This window comes from Lotus japonicus, chromosome 6 (genome assembly GCF_012489685.1).
Source record: "Lotus japonicus ecotype B-129 chromosome 6, LjGifu_v1.2".
Taxonomy (NCBI): domain Eukaryota; kingdom Viridiplantae; phylum Streptophyta; class Magnoliopsida; order Fabales; family Fabaceae; genus Lotus; species Lotus japonicus.
Window position 1 is genome coordinate 43,134,673 of NC_080046.1, and position 22,700 is coordinate 43,157,372.

At 33.8% G+C, this 22,700-nt stretch overlaps 3 protein-coding genes across 4 annotated transcripts; 2 read left to right on the forward strand and 1 right to left on the reverse strand.

The window, feature by feature from the left end:
• Nucleotides 1–362: 362 nt before the first annotated feature.
• LOC130724149 (syntaxin-51-like) lies at nucleotides 363–4,140 on the reverse strand. Its single transcript, XM_057575322.1, has 6 exons — nucleotides 3,889–4,140; nucleotides 1,920–2,132; nucleotides 1,392–1,594; nucleotides 1,203–1,303; nucleotides 1,065–1,109; nucleotides 363–794 (listed from the first exon to the last, which is right to left on the reverse strand). Exons 2-6 carry the CDS (start codon nucleotides 2,126–2,128, stop codon nucleotides 663–665), a joined length of 690 nt encoding a protein of 229 aa, XP_057431305.1. The 5' UTR covers nucleotides 2,129–2,132; nucleotides 3,889–4,140; the 3' UTR covers nucleotides 363–662.
• Nucleotides 4,141–5,822: 1,682 nt separating this feature from the next.
• On the forward strand, nucleotides 5,823–9,970 carry LOC130723958 (putative BPI/LBP family protein At1g04970). Of its 2 annotated transcripts, none has more exons than XM_057575108.1 (6): nucleotides 5,823–6,553; nucleotides 7,331–7,470; nucleotides 7,678–8,029; nucleotides 8,296–8,544; nucleotides 8,817–8,942; nucleotides 9,299–9,587. In XM_057575108.1, the coding sequence occupies exons 1-6, from the start codon at nucleotides 6,146–6,148 to the stop codon at nucleotides 9,329–9,331; spliced, it is 1,308 nt and encodes a 435-aa protein (XP_057431091.1). In that variant the 5' UTR covers nucleotides 5,823–6,145; the 3' UTR covers nucleotides 9,332–9,587. The 2 variants fall into 2 exon arrangements, with proteins under 2 accessions (XP_057431091.1, XP_057431089.1); XM_057575106.1 differs by lacking the exon at nucleotides 9,299–9,587 and adding an exon at nucleotides 9,608–9,970 and having other exon boundaries at nucleotides 5,826–6,553.
• Nucleotides 9,971–18,215: 8,245 nt separating this feature from the next.
• On the forward strand, nucleotides 18,216–22,359 carry LOC130724074 (indole-3-acetate O-methyltransferase 1-like). The gene is made up of 4 exons (XM_057575243.1): nucleotides 18,216–18,326; nucleotides 18,530–18,946; nucleotides 20,169–20,444; nucleotides 21,667–22,359. Exons 1-4 carry the CDS (start codon nucleotides 18,216–18,218, stop codon nucleotides 22,021–22,023), a joined length of 1,161 nt encoding a protein of 386 aa, XP_057431226.1. The 3' UTR covers nucleotides 22,024–22,359.
• Nucleotides 22,360–22,700: the final 341 nt, after the last annotated feature.

Here is a 22,700-nt window from a genome sequence, read left to right on the forward strand (position 1 = left end):
TTATACTATACAACTTACCAAACGGGCCCTAAGTGTATAGAGTTCAATCATTGATGTCTTCATTATTCTACTAAAACATTGAATTGCAATACATGATAGGTTAACCTATACATTGTCCAGCTTCAAGCCAATAAGCTCTTAGGTGAGGGCTTGTTAGAAATAATTGAAATCATTTATTCATCTTCGCCGAATAATTTAAGCTTTTAGAATGATTGGTTCATGAATTCGAAGTCATTATCTCCTATATCATAATAAGTTAAGTAATTGGCTATCGCCATTGTAGTTTCTTATCAATGATTTAGTGTAGAATGGAATATGATACCGGAACACAGCAGGTAATAAGGAAGAGATGCAACTAGAACTGATGAGTGATGAGGCATCTAATTTATTTGAAGAACAATGTACGGTATACATATTCTTTCTTCCTAAGAGCGCAATCGCTCATAGGAATTAACAGAAGTCACTTCACTTTCTTACTTTAGCAGACAAAGATATCAACACTTAAAATCTGACAATTACAAATCATGGCCTTTTAAGACCTCAATACATTCCATCTCATTGGCAAAGCATCAAGAACAACCAAAGAAAGTCGAATACGATGTTTAAATGCACACATCGAGAAACATGAAAGGAGAAACTTTGTGAATTTCGTATTTTTATCATTACAAGTATTTGACCAAGAGCCATATGACGACCACCAAAATAACTATACCAACCACTGCTAAAAGCATGCACAAGCAGGAGCAACCACCCTTGGTACGTTTGTTTAAAACTGCCAAGTGCTTCTGCACACGCTGTTTTCACAACAGAAATAAAGGAAAAAGAAGGGTTAGTTGCAAGCCAGCAACTAATACTATCTCAATTCATAGGCAATATAGTTATCAGAATTAAGGAATTTATAAACTAAAAAAAATTAGTACTAGCGGATTCAATTTTGAAGAGGACTTTATATGATGTAAGACTTATTTGAGCATGTTGTGAAGTTTTCCAATCTCAAAGTTTGACATTAAGATGCTTAAACAAAAGTTATGGTCCCAAAATAGAAGTTGTAGTAAGAGTTTTACCCTCAGACGAGAATCTGTAACATCTACGTGTTCATCCAAGTCATCCTAGCAGAAAAAGAGAGGATTCAATTTTAGAAATGAGAGAAATATGAACCACAAAATACGAGCAAAGAAAATTAACATAGGAAGGGAACATACAATGAGTCTAGTGTGTAGAGTCAGCTCTTCATTCACTGCCAAAGCAATATGTTTTGTACTTATTACAGTCTCCTCCAATTTCTCAAGGCCATCGTCTTGCTCTGCTTAAATAGAACTCTACAAAATCAATATCCAAAGCACAGACTACAAGTTAAATGTTTTCTATGTTTTCAAATTCAAATTAGTGACCTTTCATAATTTGCCGTTGAAGACCAACGAGCCCACTGTTATCCAAACCCACAGTTCTGCTCATCGCATCTGGTTTTATTTCTGGCCCAAGCAAACTATCCCTATTTGCAAAGTTTGACATGTTCAATGTTGAAGCCATTTGGTTAACTTTTGACCTCAAATTTGCAAGCGTGTCCTTGCGACGATTCATCTCCTTCTCAGACCTGTGCATCATTGATAAAGAAACACTTAAAATGACAACAATGCAACTTCATCCTACACCTTCAGAGCTGAAGAGAAGATAAAGATAGTGACTCTTATATTGATAACATATTTTCTTATCACTATCACCACAAGCTTTATTTTACGATGAGAAAGAAACCCTAAGAAAGATATAGATAAGACCAGGAGGATTCTCCAAAACATTTATTTAAACAAAAATTTAGATGACTACAGAACATGGTGCTGCAGGTCCCCGTTGCTCTGCTGTAATAGCATATTAGCATATGACCTTTTCTAAGTAAGCAGAAACAGCAGCAGAATACTCACTTTACAGGGAGCTTTGACAAAAGGGATTGCAAGCTATCAAGTCTGGTCCCCAATATTGTGATTTTCCTTCTTATAGCAGATGCGTGACGCTGGGTTTCTGGTCCAGATGCAGGAAATGAACTCCGCTCAGAAATCATGCTGTTGATATCATCGGCAAGTTTCATTGCTTCATTATATTCCTTCATCCATGTGTCTGAAGAAGATGCCATTGACCTGAAAAACAGGTGAAAAAGAAAGCAGAAAACTGTGAGAGGCAAAGTATGGTGATTTTAAGGAAGATATGATCGATAAAAGTTCTACTTATTATATTACATTGAACCATAGCAAAAATAATACCAACAAATAAAAGATTCCATATAATTTGATAATCTAGAAAGTCAATACACCTTAAAATAGTGTCCAACAAGATAAAGAACTTTTCCACTCCACGTGATTAACAAATGATAAATTTACCTGGTTAGAGAAACTCAAAAAAGTAAGATTTGATAGAAGTAACCATTAATTATTCCGTTTATGATACTTTAATATCCACAGCTTGCAAGCTACTTAGCTCCCTCAAACACTTACCAGCATATTGTTGTGCAATCAATATTATGATAATAGACATACTGAAGTTTTTCACACGCAATAGTATTTTCCATCATAGTTATTTGCGATACTGTGACTCTACATACAACATTGGCCACTGCCACTGTGAAAGTTAACTTAGGTTTATTTTTGTTGAACTTTATGAATTTACTCCATTGGATTTACTGCCTTCTTCCCTAATAAGAGGTTTATACGAATCTACCAACAAAAAATAAAGGATAGAGAGGGTTATCACTTATCAATCAAAGGAAGCTCTACAAGTGAACCACACCGAACCTCATATTCAAATGTAGCTAAACTTAATGCATGACTGATTATCAGTGGAACCTAATGCTCGCTTTGCTTTATTCTGCATGTAAAAACCTACTTATTGCAACTTTGGACCTAAATGAGTTCTATAATATAAATGAAACCTATTACGAAGAGAAATTTACAAACATAAGATGAACTCTGCATATCTGATAAATACCAGACCAGTCACCTAGAGTGAGAGAAGAAAAACTATATTGTCCAATAGAATCCAATGGCTGAAAAAAGAGCCAAATCCTAAAAAACTCGCCCTGATATCTTATCCAAATTCCAAAATTTGGACCAAAAAGAAGACAAAAAAGGCAATCGAGACACTTTACAAATTTATCAATAAACAGCCAAGCTTTCCTCTATTCATATGGCTGAACCTCCAACTCGCTTAAGCATTTAAATGATTAGTAAATCAGATGCAACATTGATATCAAAGAGAAAAGAAGGAGATTAGGAACTCCACTCCTTGAGTTGAGGCATTCCTGTCTGAGCTGTTTCCATTATTGTAGTCACTAACAACAGAGCAAACCGGACAGGAAAAGAAGTAATTCATCATATAAACCTCATCAGCAATTGCCATCTCCCATCCTTGACTACAACCATTAAGCCAATTTTCCAATTAGCACCACTACCGCGGGTCAACTCTAGCATCCACGTAATTTTTACCCAAATTGAATCTCTATATGTTGTTGACCTTATAACCCAGAAAACCAAATAAGACTGATTGCTTCAACAACAAATTTCTCTATTCAAAAATCTACGCCCACAACACAATTCATTCATGTTAACCAAAAAGTGAAAGAAACAGTATAAGGTGATTTTGATCGGAAAATTAAGAAATTTCCACCCATCATGAGCTACCCAGAAAATCACCCGCCTTTCCGATCAAAATCAGACAAAAAAAACCCATAATTCTCAGAAAACAATAATTACAACAACCTAATAATTCTAAATCAGGCACAGAAAACACGTGATCCCGAGGAACTAAATTTCATCCAGCAACTCTAGAATTACAATTCAGAAGAAAAAACAGGAAAATTTAGCAAATAATAAAGGATCGTAAAGAGGAATGAAATCTGACCCGTTCGTTAATTTTGGAGCTTCTGAATTAGGGTTTGAGAAGGAAGGGAATTGATGAGGGTGATTGAACGACGTCGTTTAAAGAAAGGTGTGGAGAGTAGAATAATGGCGGCACCGAAAAGCAGCACAGTTTGTCTGATCTCTTCGTCGTCGTCTAAATGGTATGGAATTGGAAAGGAAACGGTCCTGTTCTGCACACCGTCGTTTTTGCTGTACCTTGTGCGTAGCCTACGCGCCTTATTGTCTTGGTTTATTTATTATCTCTTTTTTTATTTATTAAAGATTTATATCGATTTTAACAGCTAGGAAATATGGATTATTGAGATAAGATAATTGGATAATGGTAATATAAATAGCTTTGATTGTCTATAGCTTTTGAATTTCTGTTTAACATCTATCATTATCATGTTTAAATCTAATGACAAAAGTAATAGATAAGGATCTCTTTAAAATCTATATATATACAATAAATAAATAAATGATAAAAATTAGGGGTAACTATCTTGATCATGCTATGCACAAAAAAACATAGAGATTGTATTCATAGCAATCTAACGCACAAACTAGCTAAATTAATTGATTCGAATATTATAAAATAAATTAGCCATACCAATTTGAAATAAATGGGGCATTTTCCTATATTTGATAACACGTATAATACGAACCATTTCTCATATCATTAATCTTTAATTTAACAAGCAATTCAGTCAAAGTCGATACACATCCATAGGAATTAAGACCATGGGGTCATGACAAAAAGACTGAATATGTTCCAGAGCCTGATTTACACTTAACGTCCATTCCATGATTAACATGGTTTTTTATTAGTTTACCGAATGTCGATTACCTCAGGTTACTATCAACCTCATAGAAAATAGACCCCCTCCTCAACCAGTTGCATCTCCACGACTGGTTGCGCTTCCACGACTGACAATACATTTCCCCAGTCACTCGTTAAGCTAGGTCACGAGATATGTCTCAATTACTAGCATCAAGTCGACGATTCTCTGTCTGAGGTACAGGCGCGACGGTCGAAGTTTTCACACAATAAGCAATCCTTATCCCTCCAATTAAATAGCATGCCAGAAGCCCTTCATCATTTTTGTACATTGTACTCATCATGACATTCAACATAAGACCTCTTTACCTCGGATCTCATAAACCCCAACCATATAAAGGCCATGTTTGGAAGAGCTTATTTGAGCATATCTGATAGGATAAACGTTTGTGAAGTGTTTGTGAGAGCTTATGCAACCATAAGATGTAAGCTGTTTTGAGCCTATTTTTATAAGCTACTCATGATAGCTTATGCTTATATATAGCTTATTTTCAATTTATTTCAATAAATTTTTTAAAATAGTTTTTGAATAAGCGCTTATGTCATAAGTGCTTATGGTCGCTTATGACCATAAGAGCTTAATTAAGCTATTTTTCCAAACGAGACCAAAAAATGGATTCTGAAAGACATAATATACGTATATCTTCCTTCTCTACCTCTCATTTCTCAGTCAAATTTTAACTTGGGTGTCAACCCCCCACCGACATTGTCCAACGATGGAGTAGCCGCATCATGTCCTGCAAAAGAACCCTCTTGACGAGAAGAACCACCATATCTTATGAATGAGGGGCGAAGGATAATAAAAGGAGAAAGATAAAAATTAAAATAAGTGGAAATTAGGTGTTAACATATCATTATTGATATCCTACCGTTCCCCCTAACACTCTTGAAGGTGATTTTCTCATCCTTGATCAATAGTTGAACACACAAAACACACGTGCAACAGTGCAAGAGAACATGATTTTATAATGATTAGAATTGAGAATCTTGTGAGTGATGCGTCTTCAAGTGTTAGAATATACTGAAAACAAAAGTTACACGTTACCTGGTTATCGAACTCACAAAGTCTCTAACATGATAAATCCAACTCAACATCACATATATAATGAACAAAACTCCAACACCAACCAATTCCTGCTACCTACGTCTCCATTCATAGTCCCTGGTCCTCCCTCAATTTTAGAAACCAAGTTCCAATAGTAACAACCTTAACAAGAAAGCCTTCTCTTCAGAACTTCAACAGCTTTCCCCGCTGTTTCATCATATGGGTGTCTCCAATTTTTCATCTTTCACTGTATAAGCATCACAAACCTATGTTCTAGCAAGTTTTCAAGCAACTTTCTGTGCCAATATTCAATGGATTAGCCATGTATATATTTATGCTAAGTTGCTAACTTTATCCTCTCATATCCAAAAATTCATGGCACCCTCTATTTTCTTCGTTCTGCTATCCCTTCTGTTGATTCCAGCAAGTGGTTATGTCCAACTCTATGAAGATGGTTTCATCTCTGGGGTCATATCTGATAAGGGTCTCGATTTTGCGAAGGATTTGCTGATAGAGAAAGGTATTGCCTCTCTTGTTCTGCTTCAGCTGCCAGAGATTGAAAACTCTGCCAAAGTCCCACTTGTTGGAAATGCTAAAGTGGTTCTTTCTGATATCACAATCAAGGATATTCAAATCAATTCTTCATCTGTTAAGACTGGAGAGAGTGGCATCGTTCTAGTCATTTCAGGTGCCACTGCAGATTTGAGTATGAAGTGGAGGTATTCTTGCAGCAGTTGGTTGATCCCAATTGGGATTTCAGATAGTGGAACTGCTTCAGTGAAGGTATAAACCTATAATTTTACCCATGTTTTTACTTCCTTTGATCTTTTTGTACACCTGCAGTTTTAGTTTTGATGAATTATAGCTATAATTTGAAGTTTTGACCTTGCAACAATTTTTTACTCTAGTTGAATAGTTTTTTCAAAATTGATTAGCCTGGTTGTCCTAGGGAATTTATAAACAAGGTTTGAATGAAGTTTGTCCTAGTCTTGTAATTGAAGTTAATTAACTTGATACAACTTGGCCAATTCTCATATCAAGGGTATTTGAAAGTTGAAACTACAGAATGGAACTTTAGAGTCTAGACCACTTGGATATCATATCATGAACCAACTACCCCTAAAGGTTAAACTTGTTGGTTAAAGAAACCTAAATGGTTTTATATCATATTTCTAACAACTTAATTTAAGATTTGCATAAGCAAGAGCAAAAAATATCTATAACCGTTTCCTTATGTTTAGAAAGGTCGTAGCTAACATGGAAATCATATGGAAATAAGTATAATGAGGATTTTTGGTTATAGAATTAGGATTCCAGGTCATAAGTCAGTACAATTGAAACAACAGATTAGAAATAGGACAGAAAGAAAGAGAAAAAGATGTGGTATATAGGTTGTATTGTAGGTGAACAACTAAGCAATTGTAGTTCAATTTCAGTATCTGATTGGTAGAAACCTGTGTAAATAGCAGAATTAATACTCAGGCCCTCACAAACACTACACACATGTGCTTTTCAATCAAAAATATCCCTCACTCTGTTGTGTTGTGCTATGTTTGGAAGGTTAAAGGCATGCAAGTAGGGCTTACAGTAAATTTAAAGAACCAAGAAGGAACTCTTAAGTTGAGTCTCTTAGATTATGGATGTTATGTGGGAGATTTATCTATAAAGTTGGATGGCGGAACAGCTTGGCTTTACCAATTGTAAGCAATCTTCTTAAACCATGTTTTTTTTATAACTTTTCACATGTTCTTTCTGGAGAACTCTTCTTTGCTTATTTGTGATCAGTGTTCTCAAATTCCCACGGAAATGCTAACTTTCAAACATTAACTGATAACACAACAATCATTAACTTCTATATAAATTTAATGAAGATATTATGTCATTAACTTTCTTCATGTTCATTTCAGGCTAGTAGATGCTTTTGGAGGGAATATTGCATCTTCAGTAGAAGAGGCTGTTTCGGAGAAAATCAAAGAAGGGATAGCAAAGCTTGACAAGTTTTTGCAGTCTCTTCCAAAGCAAATCCCACTAGACAAAACTTCTGCACTAAATGTTTCTTTTGTCGGCAATCCTGTGTTGAGTAATTCCTCTATAGCTATTGCAATTAATGGTTTATTCACAGAGAGAAGTGAAGTTGTAGAATCTGAAGGTTATAAGAAAGGATTTAAGATTTCCTCTGCCTGTGGTGGTTTACCAAAGATGATAAAGGTTTCACTACATGAATATGTGATTCAATCTGCTAGCCTGGTTTATTTCAATGTAAGTAACTTTACTTCTTATACGCCTTAGTCCAATAACAGTCTTTTTACTTTTTAGTTTCATTATTCTGAGATCTATGTTGGATAGTAGCTTCTTAAAATCTGTTGCATAGGAGCCAAGCAAAAAAAAGTGACAGAATAGTGCTGATTCAGTTTTATTGACTAGTTGGATAGCTTCAACTAACTGTTCCACCTCAAGCATTTACGTCACATTATTATAGAATGCAGTGTAGTTTAATAGTTTGTTGTTTTTGTTCTTGTGTTCAGGCTGGTAAAATGCAATTGATTATCGATGAACTACCTGATCAGGACATTTTGAACACTGCTGAATGGAGATTCATAGTTCCTCAATTATACAAACAATATCCAAATGATAACATGCAGCTTGATATCTCTGTCTCTTCTCCACCAGTCATACAAGTGACCTACCAAGATATTGGTGCTACTATTTCTATAGATATAACAATTGATGTTCTCAAAGGCGGTGAAGTCATACCTGTTGCATGCATCTCAGTGGTAAGCTTGATGAAGTCTAGAAATGGATAGTGATGTGCTTAAGTGGATAGTCAAAAATTAAAAAAGCTAACAATCTTATAAGTAGCTATACCTCATAGTGTACTTTTCTTCAACATTCAGATTGAGATATAAGACATTCCAACTTATGACTCTTTTATCTTCATATTGTCATAGACAAAAACATAGCCATGGTTTGATTTCATTTATCAGTTAAGAGAGTAGCCATAAATGGTTTCTATATAACATGTTCCTTTGTCTTGCTTATATTACAGGATATTAGTGCTTCATGTGCTGCGGAAATTGTAGGAAACAATATTGCTGGTAGGCTCAGATTACAAAATTTGTCTACATACTTGAAATGGAGCAAAATTGGGAAATTGCGCGTGCATCTTATTCAGGTAAATCAAAATAGACGTATTCCTATTTTCAGCTTGCAGTTATGTGTGTATCTTTTTCTTCAAAATTGGATGAAACTGAAATGTAAGTCCACATAATTTCCTCAAAGTTTGGGGAATACTCTAGGATAGTGATTCAATTCCTCAGTATTTCTATTTTAATTATTCACTGGTTTATCATAAAGCAATAGTGGTGTAAATCCTTAATTCATGTCAACATAAATTTAGCATATGATTTATCTGTTAACCACGGGCACTTAATTATTGGTCCTAATATATAGTAAAGTGCTACCTATACAAGATGTCGGGTTTATGTTTTTGTGCATTTCCATGACCATAATACCATTTCAAATTTTCAGTATTTTTTTCTGTTACAAAGCTCAATCATTTGATTGAGAGAAAGAGAAGGAGGCAATAGACATACATTTATCCTGCTAGATGTAACGTCCATTGCAAGCAATCTGACCACACGGTTCCTCTTATCCTTCATGTTCCACTTTATGCATTCATTTATAATTCTGCTCATAGTTTAACACATGTGTAACATCTTCCCACAAGTACACAAGGTTTTGATTTATGTTTAAAAATATATGGCTTGTTAAATAAACCTTAATCATTGTCTTCCCTCCAACCAGAATCTTACCTTTCAACTGTGTTAATATGTGCAGTCACTGATGTCAAGTGTCCTCAAAACAGTTATCATACCATACCTGAACTTCCAACTAAAGAGAGGAGTCATGTTGCCATATATTGATGGATTTGGGTTTCAGAATACTACTATCTTGTACACACCTCCATGGATTGCACTGTGTAGTGATGTTTCCTTCATAGGAGACTACTATCTTAATCAACAGTCACCTTTTGTATCATAAAACTACTCTGGAAAATTTGCTTGCTCTTTTTTTTTTGGGTAAGATGTATGTAAAGTTGAAGAATATACACATGTAAATAGCGGTGTTTATCGGTTTGTTTCGAACCGGTGAAACCGATGATCCAAACCAAAACCAATTTACCTGGTGTTGTGATATCAAGTATAAGCAAGTCCTACGTTGGAAGAAAATAACAATTTTGAGCAACTTAAAAGTGAGAAAACTCATACACCCAGTACCTTTAGTTTTGAGTGAAATATATGGTGTCCAATACACTTGTGGTTTGCTCTTTAGTCCAATGTGGGGATCTTCTGTATTTTAAGAATCTCCATAGGCACAACAATTGGTACTAAAGCTTAGACTCTTTTGTGGTGATTTATCTAGTGGTGAACAATGGAAATTAATCCAAGCCGAATGGTGACTTTGTATGACACTAACTATTCTCTTTGCATAGAAAGAATGGAAGACCTGTTTTTTTTATGAAAAACTTCTAGACAGACGAAGCCTAGACTCTCTTACATAGACTAGGGTGTTGATACATTCGTCAATGGGTCAATGATAATGTTATAAGGCACATTAGTGGGAAGATAAATGCTTGTACCTTGTGGAACCAGTTTGAGCAGTTGTATGCGAAGAAGACTGAGAACAATAAGTTGTTTTTTATCAAGCAGATGATGGCCTTGAAATATCAAGACGAGACTCCACTGGCATATCATTTGAATAATTTCCAAGATATTTTGAATTAGTTGTCTGCCATGGGAATTAAATTTGATGAAGTTCATGGGTTATTGTTTCTTGGTTCCTTTCTAGATACGTGGAGAATATTAAGAACCTCATTGTCTAATTCTGCTCCAGATGGTGTGATGTTAATGAACTTTGCCAAGATTAGTATTTTAAATGAAGAGATGAGAAGAAGATCGTAGAGTTCCTCTTCACATTCACGAGGGAGAAGGAAGAATTGTAGTTCAAACTACGGAGATCAAAGCATGCGCAGTTGCAGAAGTAAGTATAAAACTTTTCAGTGCAACCATTGTGGTAGGAAATGGTATCTTGAGAAGTACTGTTGGCTTTTCAAAAAGGAAAACAATGACAAAGGCAAATGGAAGAAGAAAAAAGAAGCTACATGTGAGAAGACAAAAATAATGTAACGTGATGATATTTGATGAACTCCTTCTTGTTGAGGAATATAATGCTGTAAATTTTGTTGGTAATGTACCCAGTTGGGTGATTGATACAGTGGCGGGACATAAGAGAGTCGTGGCACTTCCAAATTATTTGAAAAATTGATAGGAGATCTAAGCTGCAACTTTGTAGATTTGTTAAGAGATGGGAAGGAGTTGAAGTTTGGAAGAGGATATGAGTCAGGTGATGAGGAGATCGGTACCAAGGATCAAGAGAGTAGCAAGAATTTGTACGTCTTTTTTTTTTTTGTCTTTGTGGTATTTTTTATATATTTACGTAGGGGAATAATAAAGGTGGCATGAATAAATTACTTTTTGTTCATGAAAACTTCTAAGCATTTTCTCACTATTTTATATATTTACGCAGGGGTCTAACTGTGATCTCATTCACACACCTACCCCACCTATGAAAGAATCTATGTTGTCTCTATTTTTATGACAAAATAAAAAGAAATATCTTCCTTTTCATATAATTTTTTTTTGTTTAGAAAATAAAAGTATATTGAATAGATAAGGCATAATACACAATCCTTCACAAAGGAAAGCAAAATCCTACAAAAAGAAGGACAATCCAGCAAAAGCAACCCAGCCTAACAATTACCCTACCTTTTCATATAATTATAAAATTACCCTACCTAAGTACTGTTAAATAATGATCAAGAGTTGATGCAACAAATTCATGCTCTTTAGAATTGACCTATATATTTAAATTTATACAATTGTTCATCAATATTTGCTTTTATTATTATTATTATTATTATTATTATATTATGGGATGTATCGTTAAAAAGACTTAATTGCACTTGTGGTATCTGATCTATCACGCTTGTGTGATTTGACTCTCTAATGTTTAAAACGTGCGATTTTGATCCTTGAACTTTTAATTTGTGAAAATTAGGTCATTCATTGATAACGGAGTTGGCTTAGCTAGGTGGCACTCATTAATTGACTTGGATATCCAGGTGTATGCCCTGTAAGCATTATGTGTCACCTAAACATTTCTTTTTATATTACTTAAAATTAAAAAAAAAACATTTCATCTTCATCCTCTAACCTGAATAGTGTACTTTCTCTCCACCAAAACCCAGCATCTCTAAGGGGTTTCAGATCCCAAGTCGTGGCCTCCATAGCACTCAGCACTGCCACCCTCCCCTCCCTCCGCCTTTGAAGCTCCTCAAACTAATTTCCCACCATTCTGTTTCTCCCATCTCAAACCTTCCCACTCTCCACTCTCTCTTTTCATCAATAAGCGTCGTCAAAATTAATTTTAAAAAAATGGAGTTTTTTATTTTTTTAAACTTTAATTATTTTAAATGTTTATTTATTTACTTACATGACATTCCAATGACACATGAGATCAGATCCACGTCATTAAATGAGTGCCACATGTAATTATTTTATTCGGTAATAAATTGTTGAGTTTTGTTCTAGAACTTTGGTTCATATTGCTTCTGATGTGTTCTTTTGTTCTTCCCACTGAAATTAGTTGATGAAGATGGGAAGAATTAATAGTAATTTAATTTAAGACACCATAAAGTAGGGTTCCTTGCACAATGAACAGATCTTAAGGAACCAATGTTCCACCTTAGCAAGCTTTAATGCTGCAAGAAAATAAGGATTGTGCCTTAGCATCTCCAACTGGTCTAAGAAATCAGCGTTGGAAATGCTTTTAGGATAACCTTGGTACAAGACCACATAAAGTGTCATTCATGAAATAATGTTATTCTCCGTGTTTCTCCACAAAACTAAAACAAAAACAAAAACAAAAACAACTTTAAATTGTTTTATGTTATGAATAGGATGACCATATGGGTCAGGCCCATGTATTCTTATCTCCATTTACTTGGCCCATTGAATAATGCTATAAATAATTAAATATAGAGGAGTTTGCATCAAGCAACCTAACCCTCATTCAACAGTATTACTTGTGTAACTCTTGATTCTCTCTTCTCCTCTCCCTTTCATCACTTGCTTAGACTTTATTCATAACACGTTATCAGCATGATAGTCTCCAAAATCTCCAAGTTCTATCTCCTCTCTAGTTTTTTTATTTTTTTTTAATTATTTCTCGTTGGTTTTTTTTTTCCTTCCTTCTTTGAAGATATTTGTCTCGCATCTGTATTAGTATGATTGAAAGCTCCAGAAGAGCTAAGATGCTGCAAGAAGTATTTGACATAGATACACTAATTTCCAACTTTATTCTTTGAGTTGGGATATGATTTTGCATGTATTATTATGATTGAAATATTTCCATAAGTTAATATTTCATTTAACATGATAAAAAGTTGTAATTCTTTATTAAAGATTTACTCATTGTCCCTGAAGGACATGTAATGATATATAATATTGTATGGTGACTTTTTAGTTCTTAGGAAAACGTTTAGTATGACTTTTCGTAAACCGTTTAGTGCAGCGGAAATATAAGCAAGTAAGGCAGACATTCAGCACACAAAGATTTATACTGGTTCACCCTAAACGGTTGGGCTACGTCCAGTACTTGGCCACCACCAAGATTTTCACTAGCAAGTATCAAGGACTTATACAAGTATTCTTAAGGACTCCTCCTACAAGTATTGTTCAGGACTTCTCCCACAATCTTAAAAAGATTATATCACTCTACAGGGTTTCTCTTTGTTCAAGAGTAATGGTAGAGAATTTATGGCACTAGAACTCTAAGTGTTTGGGCTCAGATTTGACTTTGGTTCATTTAAGAGTTCTGGATCTAAGAGAGAAAAGAATAAAGATATTTGACTCTTTTAAGGTACGAGGTTCTCTCTTTCACTTGCAGAAATAAAGGCTTAGGTTTGACACTTAAGAAGTTTCTGCTTGAGCTTTGAATGCTTTGAAGAAGATTGGAATGAATGCTTGAGTTCTTGTCTTTCAGAATTAATTCTCTTCGTCTTCAATCTTCAAGAGTCCCTTATATACTCTCTTGCTAGTGTTGTAGCCGTTGTGAAACATAATCCGACTGTTGCTCTAGTCGTTGTGTAATAAGATCAAACTGTTGATTCAATTGGCTTCGGTTGGTAGCTTCATTAAATGCAAGCTCAGAAGCAAGTCTATCCTTTAGCCGGAAAGGTGATGTTTGTCAGCTAGTAGGTGACGATAGACTTGGGCTACTTTTCAGACATGAGACAATTGGGAAATATGATGTTGACGGCTTGTCCTTTTCCCTTGTTGGTTAGCGTGTCTTTATAGCTAAAGTAAACTAGTCTTCACGTGATCATATTTGAATGTAAGTCAATTGGTTGCCTTTTGATTTGAATGTAGGGAAATTGGTTGCAATCTGACTTTATCTTTGGCGCTCAAAATTTGTCTTCAATATTTCAGACTAATGACGTGGCATTGGACGGTCAGAGAGATGTGTCTTGACTTGAATGAGTTTGCTTGTCAAACAGTCTTGTGACTTCTAAAGTTTCTATTTTTGTGATGATTGAACGTTGAAGCATATAACATGAATTGAGTTTCTCCTGAAATTCAAGTGTTATAATAAATTTAGTTTTCAATAGAAATACTTCTATAAAAATTGTTGATGCGTTATGATGTCCTTATTCTTTTTGGACATGTGATGTTGCTAGTAGAAACATCTATATGCATCAAGCCAATGAGTCATTATAATTCTCTCCATTGAATTTGTTCAATGCCAGGAACCCGATATCTTTCATCTAAGAACTTTTTATGTGAGCTATATGTTCTCTGCTGTATAGCAGACAACAGTTAGATGAGAAAGCTGAGATTATATTATGAATTTGAGCTATTGCCAGAAGATATTGCATATCTTACTTATCGTTATTTCTCGGCATCGGGGGAGAGAAAAACTAAGCAGCTCTAAAAATTTGTGTAGAATGCATATATATACTCGCACACAATAATGTGAACCTAAAATTCAAAAGAATGCATTCTCTGACCTAAAAGCGATTTCTAAATTCCTTTATGCTACAAATGTCCTTCTCTATTGAAATTTTATTAGGCTAAGACATGCCTAAACTTGGTTCCAAAGATAAATCTTAGAGAAGGAATATAGTCTTTGTTATGAAGAAAATTATTATGAAAAGTGTAGAGATTACGAAAACTGTTTAAACCTCCTGAAGAGGTTTAGGTACACGTGATTATTGATACAAAAATATCTCAATCTATTATGTCTCTACAAGTTGAAACAAGGAACCAAGAACTCTAAAAATTGTCCCCTGATGAAGTAGCACTCAATATTATAAGTGCGAGAATATTGAACCCATATTAAAGGGTGTGGTTGGCCAACATATAAAGAAGCAATTCATTTGCAAAAATATAAGAGTCTTTGGACTTAAAGTCTGTACCCCAAAGATGTAAAAGGATATTGCATAGTTGTTTGGTTCTGAATTGATCATTGATTAACAAAATGGAACATGCTTTTAACCAGTTCCGATTTCATTGTCCAAATCTGAATATGAGAAATTCTACATCGGAGATTCATCCATCACCTTGCAGACAACACAAAGCTAAAGAAGGATACATCAATGGAGATAATACAAAGCACATATCACCGAAGCTCTTCTTCACTCATGATCTACAAAAGAATGGTGACATAGACATCTAAAAAATTCTTTCAAGTGATAATTTGGAAGACTTATTTATGAAGGATCTTCCAATAACGACATTTGAAAAGCTTGTGCGAAATATCGGAGTTCGTCGGCTGAAAGATCTCAATTAAAATGCATTGTACTCTTTTTTCCTTAACCATGTTTTTTTTCCCATTGAGTTTTTCATGGTAGGTTTTTAATGAGGCAATGTACAAAGACGAGCTATAGAATGATGTACTCTTTTTCCTTCACTAGGTTTTTATCCCTCGGAATTTTTCCTAGTAAGGTTTGAACGAGACACATTCTTAAGAGATGGTCATCCAGAGGAAGTGTTATGAATAGGATGACCATATGGGCCAGGCCCATGTATTCTTATCTCCATTTACTTGACCCATTGAATAATGCTATAAATATAGAGGAGGTTGCATCAAGCAACCTAACCTTCATTCTACGGTATTACTTGTGTAACTCTTGATTCTACCTTTTCATTCTCCTCTCCCTTTCATCACTTGCTTATACTTTATTCATAACATTTCCTATTTTTTTCTAAAAACATAAGTTTTTTTGTTTTTAGAAATTTTGGGGAGACAATGGAGTCTAAAGTACGAGACCATACATCAATGGGCAAACACCAAAGACCACCAAAAGAATCTGACGCTACATCTTTACCCAAAACCTTAAGGCATTGAGTTCATAGGTCTATATATATCTCTTTTAAAGTCTTCAATTCACTCATATTTAACATGAGTGAAACTTCAACTAATGCTTAAATTCTAAAAAAACAAAAGATCGTTTTTTAAAATATAAATCACAACACCCATAGTCTCTGGTTCTTATGTAAAATTTACTCCATTTAACTTTTTACTATAAACAAATTTGCAGAAAAAGTTAATTGCTTGACTTACAAAACAAGAACCAAAAAACTGGCACGAGTTAATCTCTAGGGCCTTTTTACTATAAACACACCCATATTTTATGCTTTCAAATTTTTCTGTCTTCTTTTCTGATACGTATTTTTTGTGTCTTTTGAACTGTGAGGTAATACATTTTTTTTTTGGGTAAGCCAATAATTTAATAAAAAACACTAAGGGGTGCTACCCAATACAAAGAACAAAGAACAAGGTCCAAAACACAAAACTGTACAGGACGAGAGAAAGCAAAGGGTGAGGTAATAATACATGATAATTGTCGCTTTTGCTCCTTGTTACTAGATCCCCTTAATTTGTATCTAGATTCTAGAATACCTAGCTTCAAGTCTCCTAATATCCTCATTTGCCTTTATGCTCATTTGGTGGTCAAAATAAAGAGTCAGGATATGATAATGTTATCATAATATCTGCTATAATATTCATCCTAGTTAAAGGGAAGCTGGGTTAGAAACTAGCAAAATAAGAAAGCAAATTTCTTTTAGTACCCTAACTAAAAATTAAAAATATTTCTATATTTATATTTTTATAATTCATAATATTAGTTTATAAATGTAAAAGTATAAATATTAATAATATATTATTTTTATTATTTATCAATTGTTAGTTGCTACTACAAAATTAAAATTATTTAATTACTCATAATTAAATTTAATTAAAAGATGAACTAACTTATAATTCATGAAAATATTGGTCTGACTCATAAAAATATTTTTTTTTCCTTGTCACTTGTTACTGCTCAATTTATATTATTTCGTTACTTGTATTGTGAGAGAGTAAAAAATATAAAGTGAATATTCACTAACACTAAAAAATGCTACTCATTTATAAATATTGATTCCCTAATGATTCTTTTTTTAGTACATCAGAAGGCAATTCATTAATAATTCTTAAAACTATTGATATACTTATATAATTATTTATAATTTGAATATAGACTAATTTGTAAAATAAATAAAACTAATAATATTTTTTATTATATTAATTTTATTAGTTATCACTTGCTACTATTAAATTAAAATCAATTTGTTAGTTATATATTTTAATTTTAAATAAAATAATTAAAAAAAATATTTTAATTTTATTTAACTTTAAAACATATATATATATATACTAATTTATAAAAAAGCAAATAATATATCAATTATTCTTCTAAAATTAATAGTTCTTAGAACTATTGATATACTTATATAATTATTTATAATTTGAATATAGACTAGTTTTTAAAATAGCTAACACTAATAATATTTTTAATGTTATTATTTATCACTTGCTACTATTAAATTTAAATCAATTTGTTAATTATTTTAATTTTAAGTAAACTAATTAATAAAAAATATTTTAATTTTATTTAATTTTAAAACATATATATATATATATATACTCATTTATTGTAAAAAAATAGACTCATTTATAGAAATAAAACAAATAATATATCAATTATTCGTATAAACTTAATTTAGAAAAACTAAATTTTAATTTTTTTTATGTATTTTCAGTATTTATATCATATGGTATCATTATCTTGTTCACCTCATCACAATATATGATAAGAACTAATCCTGCTCTTATCATACTTTGTTCTTATCCAACCCTCTTATCATATCATGTCTTACTATATACTGATCACCACCAAACCAAACTGGCCTATAAATATTAGTTCGCTCTCACCTCTCATTTTAACTATCATATATATATATAGTTTCTAGTTCTCATCTTCGCATCAGTCAGTTATACATATATGGCTCACGTGGGAGACAATGTTGTAGCGTCCAACATGGAGCTAGAGAGGTTGCTTAGCATGAAAGGAGGTAAAGGAGAGGCTAGCTATGCCAACAATTCCCAAGCACAGGTACCTCTCTCAGTCTCTTGTTTTTCTTTTTTGAACATTCAGTCTCTTGTTTGATTAACTTATTTATATATATATATATATAAGTTATATGGGAATGGTTTGAATGAATCACAACCTTTAAATTAGATGTAATCACAAATGATCAAGATTAAAAATATATAATTGTGATGTGATTTAATTTGATTAATTTATGGGATACACAGGCCATGCATGCTAAGTCCATGCTTCACCTTCTCAAAGAAGCTCTAGATGGAGTTCAGCTTCATGCCACTGACATCCCATTTGTAGTGGTGGACCTGGGGTGTTCATGTGGCGACAACACCATCAACGTGGTGGATGTGATCATCAAGCACATCATCAAGCGCTACGAGGCTTTGGGACTCCACCCACCTGAGTTTTCTGCTTTCTTCTCAGACCTACCTAGCAATGATTTCAACACCCTCTTCCAGCTCCTTCCTCCTCTGGCCAACTATGGAGTTAGCATGGAAGAGTGCCTTGCTGCCAACAACCACCGCTCCTACTTTGCTGCTGGAGTCCCGGGCTCTTTCTACCGGAGGCTTTTTCCGGCGAAATCCGTTCACATTTTCCACTCAGCTTTTTCTTTGCATTGGTTATCTCAGGTAATCACATATTAATTGTTAATATCGTTTCTGTCATTTTTTGTTTGTTTTTGTGGTATTTTTTATATATTTGAAAACAAATTAATTATTTAAGGAAAAAGTATTTTTCATTCTTGTTTTTGTTGTGATGTTATGTTTTAATTTTAAGAAAAGAAAAGAAAAGAAAAAGGTAATATTAATCTTTTATTTTTATTTCTAAAGCTAAAATCTTAAATTAAATGATTCACCAATTTTTTTAAGAAACTAATCCCTTTTTGAGATAAATTTTTATGCACTAACGATGTAAAAAGTCTTACATAGTCATTCAATCACAACCTTCCATGTTCTATTTTAAATATTATTAAATTCAAAATTAATTATGAGTTACCAAAATGAAGGGATGTGATTGAATGATCGTGTAAAACTTATTTACACTTTCATTGCGTAGAAATTAAATTTTTTTGAATGTCTAATAAAACAACAAGAATTGCATGATTAAAAATGAAGAGGAAAGAAAAAGTATGATATTTTTCTAGAGTGCTCATGATATTTTTAACTCAACCATATCCCCTGAATTGCATGATTAAAACTGAAGAGGAAAAAAAATCTGTCTTCATTTTAAACTTTACCATATGTGATATTTAGGGGTCTAAGAAAGGTGGTATGAGTAAATTACTTTTATTCTTGACAACTTTTGTTTAACGATGATTGCATTTCCTTAAACTTCTAAGCATTTTCTCACTTTTAGACTAAGATCTCATTCACACACCTACCCCACCCATGAAAGAATCTATGTTGTCTCTGTGCAGTAATTTCTATGACAAAATAAAAGAAATATTTGCCTTTTCATATTAATTATAAAATTACCCTACCTAAGTACTAAATTATGATCAAGAGTTGATGCAACAAATTCTTGCTCTCTAGAGTTGGGGAAAAAAAACCATATCAGAGTGACCTATTTAAATTTGTACTATTGTTCAATGTATGGATTCAAGATAATAAGCACTCAATGCTCTTCCACACATTCTGCATGCATTTCGATATTAGTTGAGTCACTTGAGTGTAATAAGAATGCACTCTTAATCTATAAAAGTGTTATCAGTTAAGTAAAATATGAATAAAATGAGTTCAGTTCATTTTTATTTTTAAGGATGTTTGAACATTCACCATTCAATTCATTTGCACTAATACAAAAAGATAAGATAATCAAACATAGCTTTTACTTTGTTTTGGGACACTGCAGTTACCAGAATCTGTTGTGGACAAGAGGTCAAGAGCATACAACAAGGGCAGGGTGTTTATCCATGGTGCTAGTGAGATGACAGCAAATGCCTACAAGAAACAATTCCAGACAGACTTGGCAGGCTTCCTGAGCTCAAGATCAGTGGAGATGAAGAGAGGGGGGTCCATGTTCTTGGTTTGCCTAGGAAGAACTTCTGTGGACCCCACAGACCAGGGTGGGGCTGGCCTTCTCTTTGGGACCCACTTTCAGGATGCTTGGGATGATCTTGTCCAGGAGGTACTTATCATTTCACAAACATTTTTATGCCTGCTTGTGTCTCAAACAGTACAAACCACAAACCACTGTCTGAATATTTGTCACTGGCAGACAAAAAGGACTTTCACAATACAGTAGAAAGATAGAAAAAGAACATAACTAATCAATGGTTGTAGCATGTAGGTGTCACATTGACTAAGAGTATGTTTGTTTTTCTGCCCAATCAATTCAGGTAGAGTATTAATTATGGAGAAAAATATTGATGTTTGAGAGTTATTTTAAATGATTGATTTCAGAGTCAAAATCAATTGTGAGATTTCACAACATTACATAACAAAACTCACTTTTTTATAAATTTATTTAAATATGAACCACTTCACTTTCAAGTTCAAGTATTTTTTACTATAACTAATTTATCAAAATCAATTGTGATAAATTTTCACTTCACTTGTCATGATTCAAGCAAGTTGATCCCAGCCGTCTATTGGCCACCCCAAAGTGATCAAGCCATTCACATACCCATCATCATGTTGGCAGAAATAATAATTAACTGCTGCTTGGCACCTGGTCCATGATATGAGCCAATAATTAGGTTTTGGATGTTTAGAACACACAAAATCATCATCATATCTTAAAGCAAGACAAAAAGGATGTTAGCATTCATCTGATTCATTTTTAGCTAATGATTTGTAGGACAAGGGATCCAAAAGTACTGTCTTTGAATAGAGGCAAAGCATGTATAATATCCTCTACCATAATGTGCTAGGCATCCAAGACTGTACTTAAGAGAGTACACAATATAATCACACCATCTAATATGACTCAATATTATTTTGTAGCACAAAGTATGTCTAAAAAGCATGTAAGAATTATGTTGAGTCTTAGATTATTTAAGACTTCAAGGATATGGCTAGCGAGCTACTTATAAATGGCAGGGCAATCTGCACCTCTAATCTAGTTTTTGAGGTAAAGTTAGGCTCAACCCAAATCATAAAATGGTATAATTTATGTTAGATTCATTGTTAGGTCACCTGTTGACTGACCACCATGTAAACATCGCTCAAGATGTCCAGTTCTGGACGAGAGGGCAGAGGGGGTGTGGCAGGGTATAGAATTATCAATTGTCTACTGTATGCCTGTTCAATTATCTACTTTAAGCCTGTTCAAAGCATATATAGTGTATCCTTTTATGCATTGACATGTCTTTGTTGGTATATTGGTTAAATCATATGCTTGACCACAGGGATTAATTAGCAATGAAAAAAGAGACAATTTCAACATTCCAGTTTATGCACCAAGCCTGCAAGACTTCAAGGAGGTGGTTGAAGCTAATGGTTCTTTTACCATAAACAAGCTTGAGGTTTTCAAAGGAGGAAGTCCTCTTGTTGTGAACCAGCCTGATGATGCAAATGAAGTAGGCAGGGCTCTAGCCAACAGCTGCAGGAGTGTGTCTGGGGTCCTTGTTGATGCTCATATTGGTGACAAGCTTAGTGAGGAGCTTTTTCAGAGAGTGGAGCGCCGAGCCACACACCATGCCAAAGAGTTACTAGAGCAGCTTCAGTTCTTTCACATTGTTGCATCCCTTTCGTTTGCTCTTTGAGAAGAGACAGACAAAAAGAAAAGGCTTCTCTAGTTCTCTTTTTCCTCCATTTCTTTTATGTTGTTTATAGTTTTAGTACATAGTAAGAGTCAAAAGACACAAGAGAGTGACAGAAAAGAGATGTTCAGCTACCTCTATTTTCTCCATCTTTTGAGTGTTCTGTAGTTTCTTTCTCACATTATGTGTTTTCTGAATTCTGACTTGTGTCTCCTTGTATCTGAACTAAGAAAGCTAGGGAACATGTTTGCTTTCTTCATGTACTGGTAGAACATTGGTTAGTTATGTGCTGTTAGAATTTAAATGTGTAAATATGTCTCTCTTTTTAAAGGCTTTGACTTATTCATTGTCCTCATGCCTAAGGTGGCTGGCTTTTACCATCCAGATTATATTGAAGCATATCAGTTTTATTTTGCTAAAAATGTTGATACAGAACAAAACCAATTATACATATTTAGATAGTAAAAAAAACAAATGAATAACTCACTAGAAGAAAAGGTTAACACAGAAAAGCATGGCCATACAAACAAGCGGGAAAATCAAGAAAGAAAGAACAAAACAGGATGAAGAAAACTGGCATCAGCTGACTCAGTCCCTCCACAGTGAAGCAAGAACGATTATCACATCCATAAAATAAGGCAGAGGCAAAAACTTGTATCCAAATGCATCACATTACATTA

Excerpts from the sequence above, each read along its gene's own strand:
- LOC130724149 (XM_057575322.1), bottom strand. The coding sequence starts at position 2,128 with ATGGCATCTTCTTCAGACACATGGATGAAGGAATATAATGAAGCAATG. Across the intron at positions 1,110-1,202 it reads CTCTACACACTAGACTCATT|GATGACTTGGATGAACACGT; the intron begins GTATGTTCCCTT and ends TTTTTCTGCTAG. Across the intron at positions 795-1,064 it reads TTACAGATTCTCGTCTGAGG|CGTGTGCAGAAGCACTTGGC; the intron begins GTAAAACTCTTA and ends TTGTGAAAACAG.
- LOC130723958 (XM_057575106.1), top strand. The coding sequence starts at position 6,146 with ATGGCACCCTCTATTTTCTTCGTTCTGCTATCCCTTCTGTTGATTCCA. Across the intron at positions 8,030-8,295 it reads CTAGCCTGGTTTATTTCAAT|GCTGGTAAAATGCAATTGAT; the intron begins GTAAGTAACTTT and ends TCTTGTGTTCAG. Across the intron at positions 8,943-9,607 it reads TGCGCGTGCATCTTATTCAG|TCACTGATGTCAAGTGTCCT; the intron begins GTAAATCAAAAT and ends TAATATGTGCAG.
- LOC130724074 (XM_057575243.1), top strand. The coding sequence starts at position 18,216 with ATGGCTCACGTGGGAGACAATGTTGTAGCGTCCAACATGGAGCTAGAG. Across the intron at positions 18,327-18,529 it reads CCAACAATTCCCAAGCACAG|GCCATGCATGCTAAGTCCAT; the intron begins GTACCTCTCTCA and ends TGGGATACACAG. Across the intron at positions 20,445-21,666 it reads GGGATGATCTTGTCCAGGAG|GGATTAATTAGCAATGAAAA; the intron begins GTACTTATCATT and ends GCTTGACCACAG.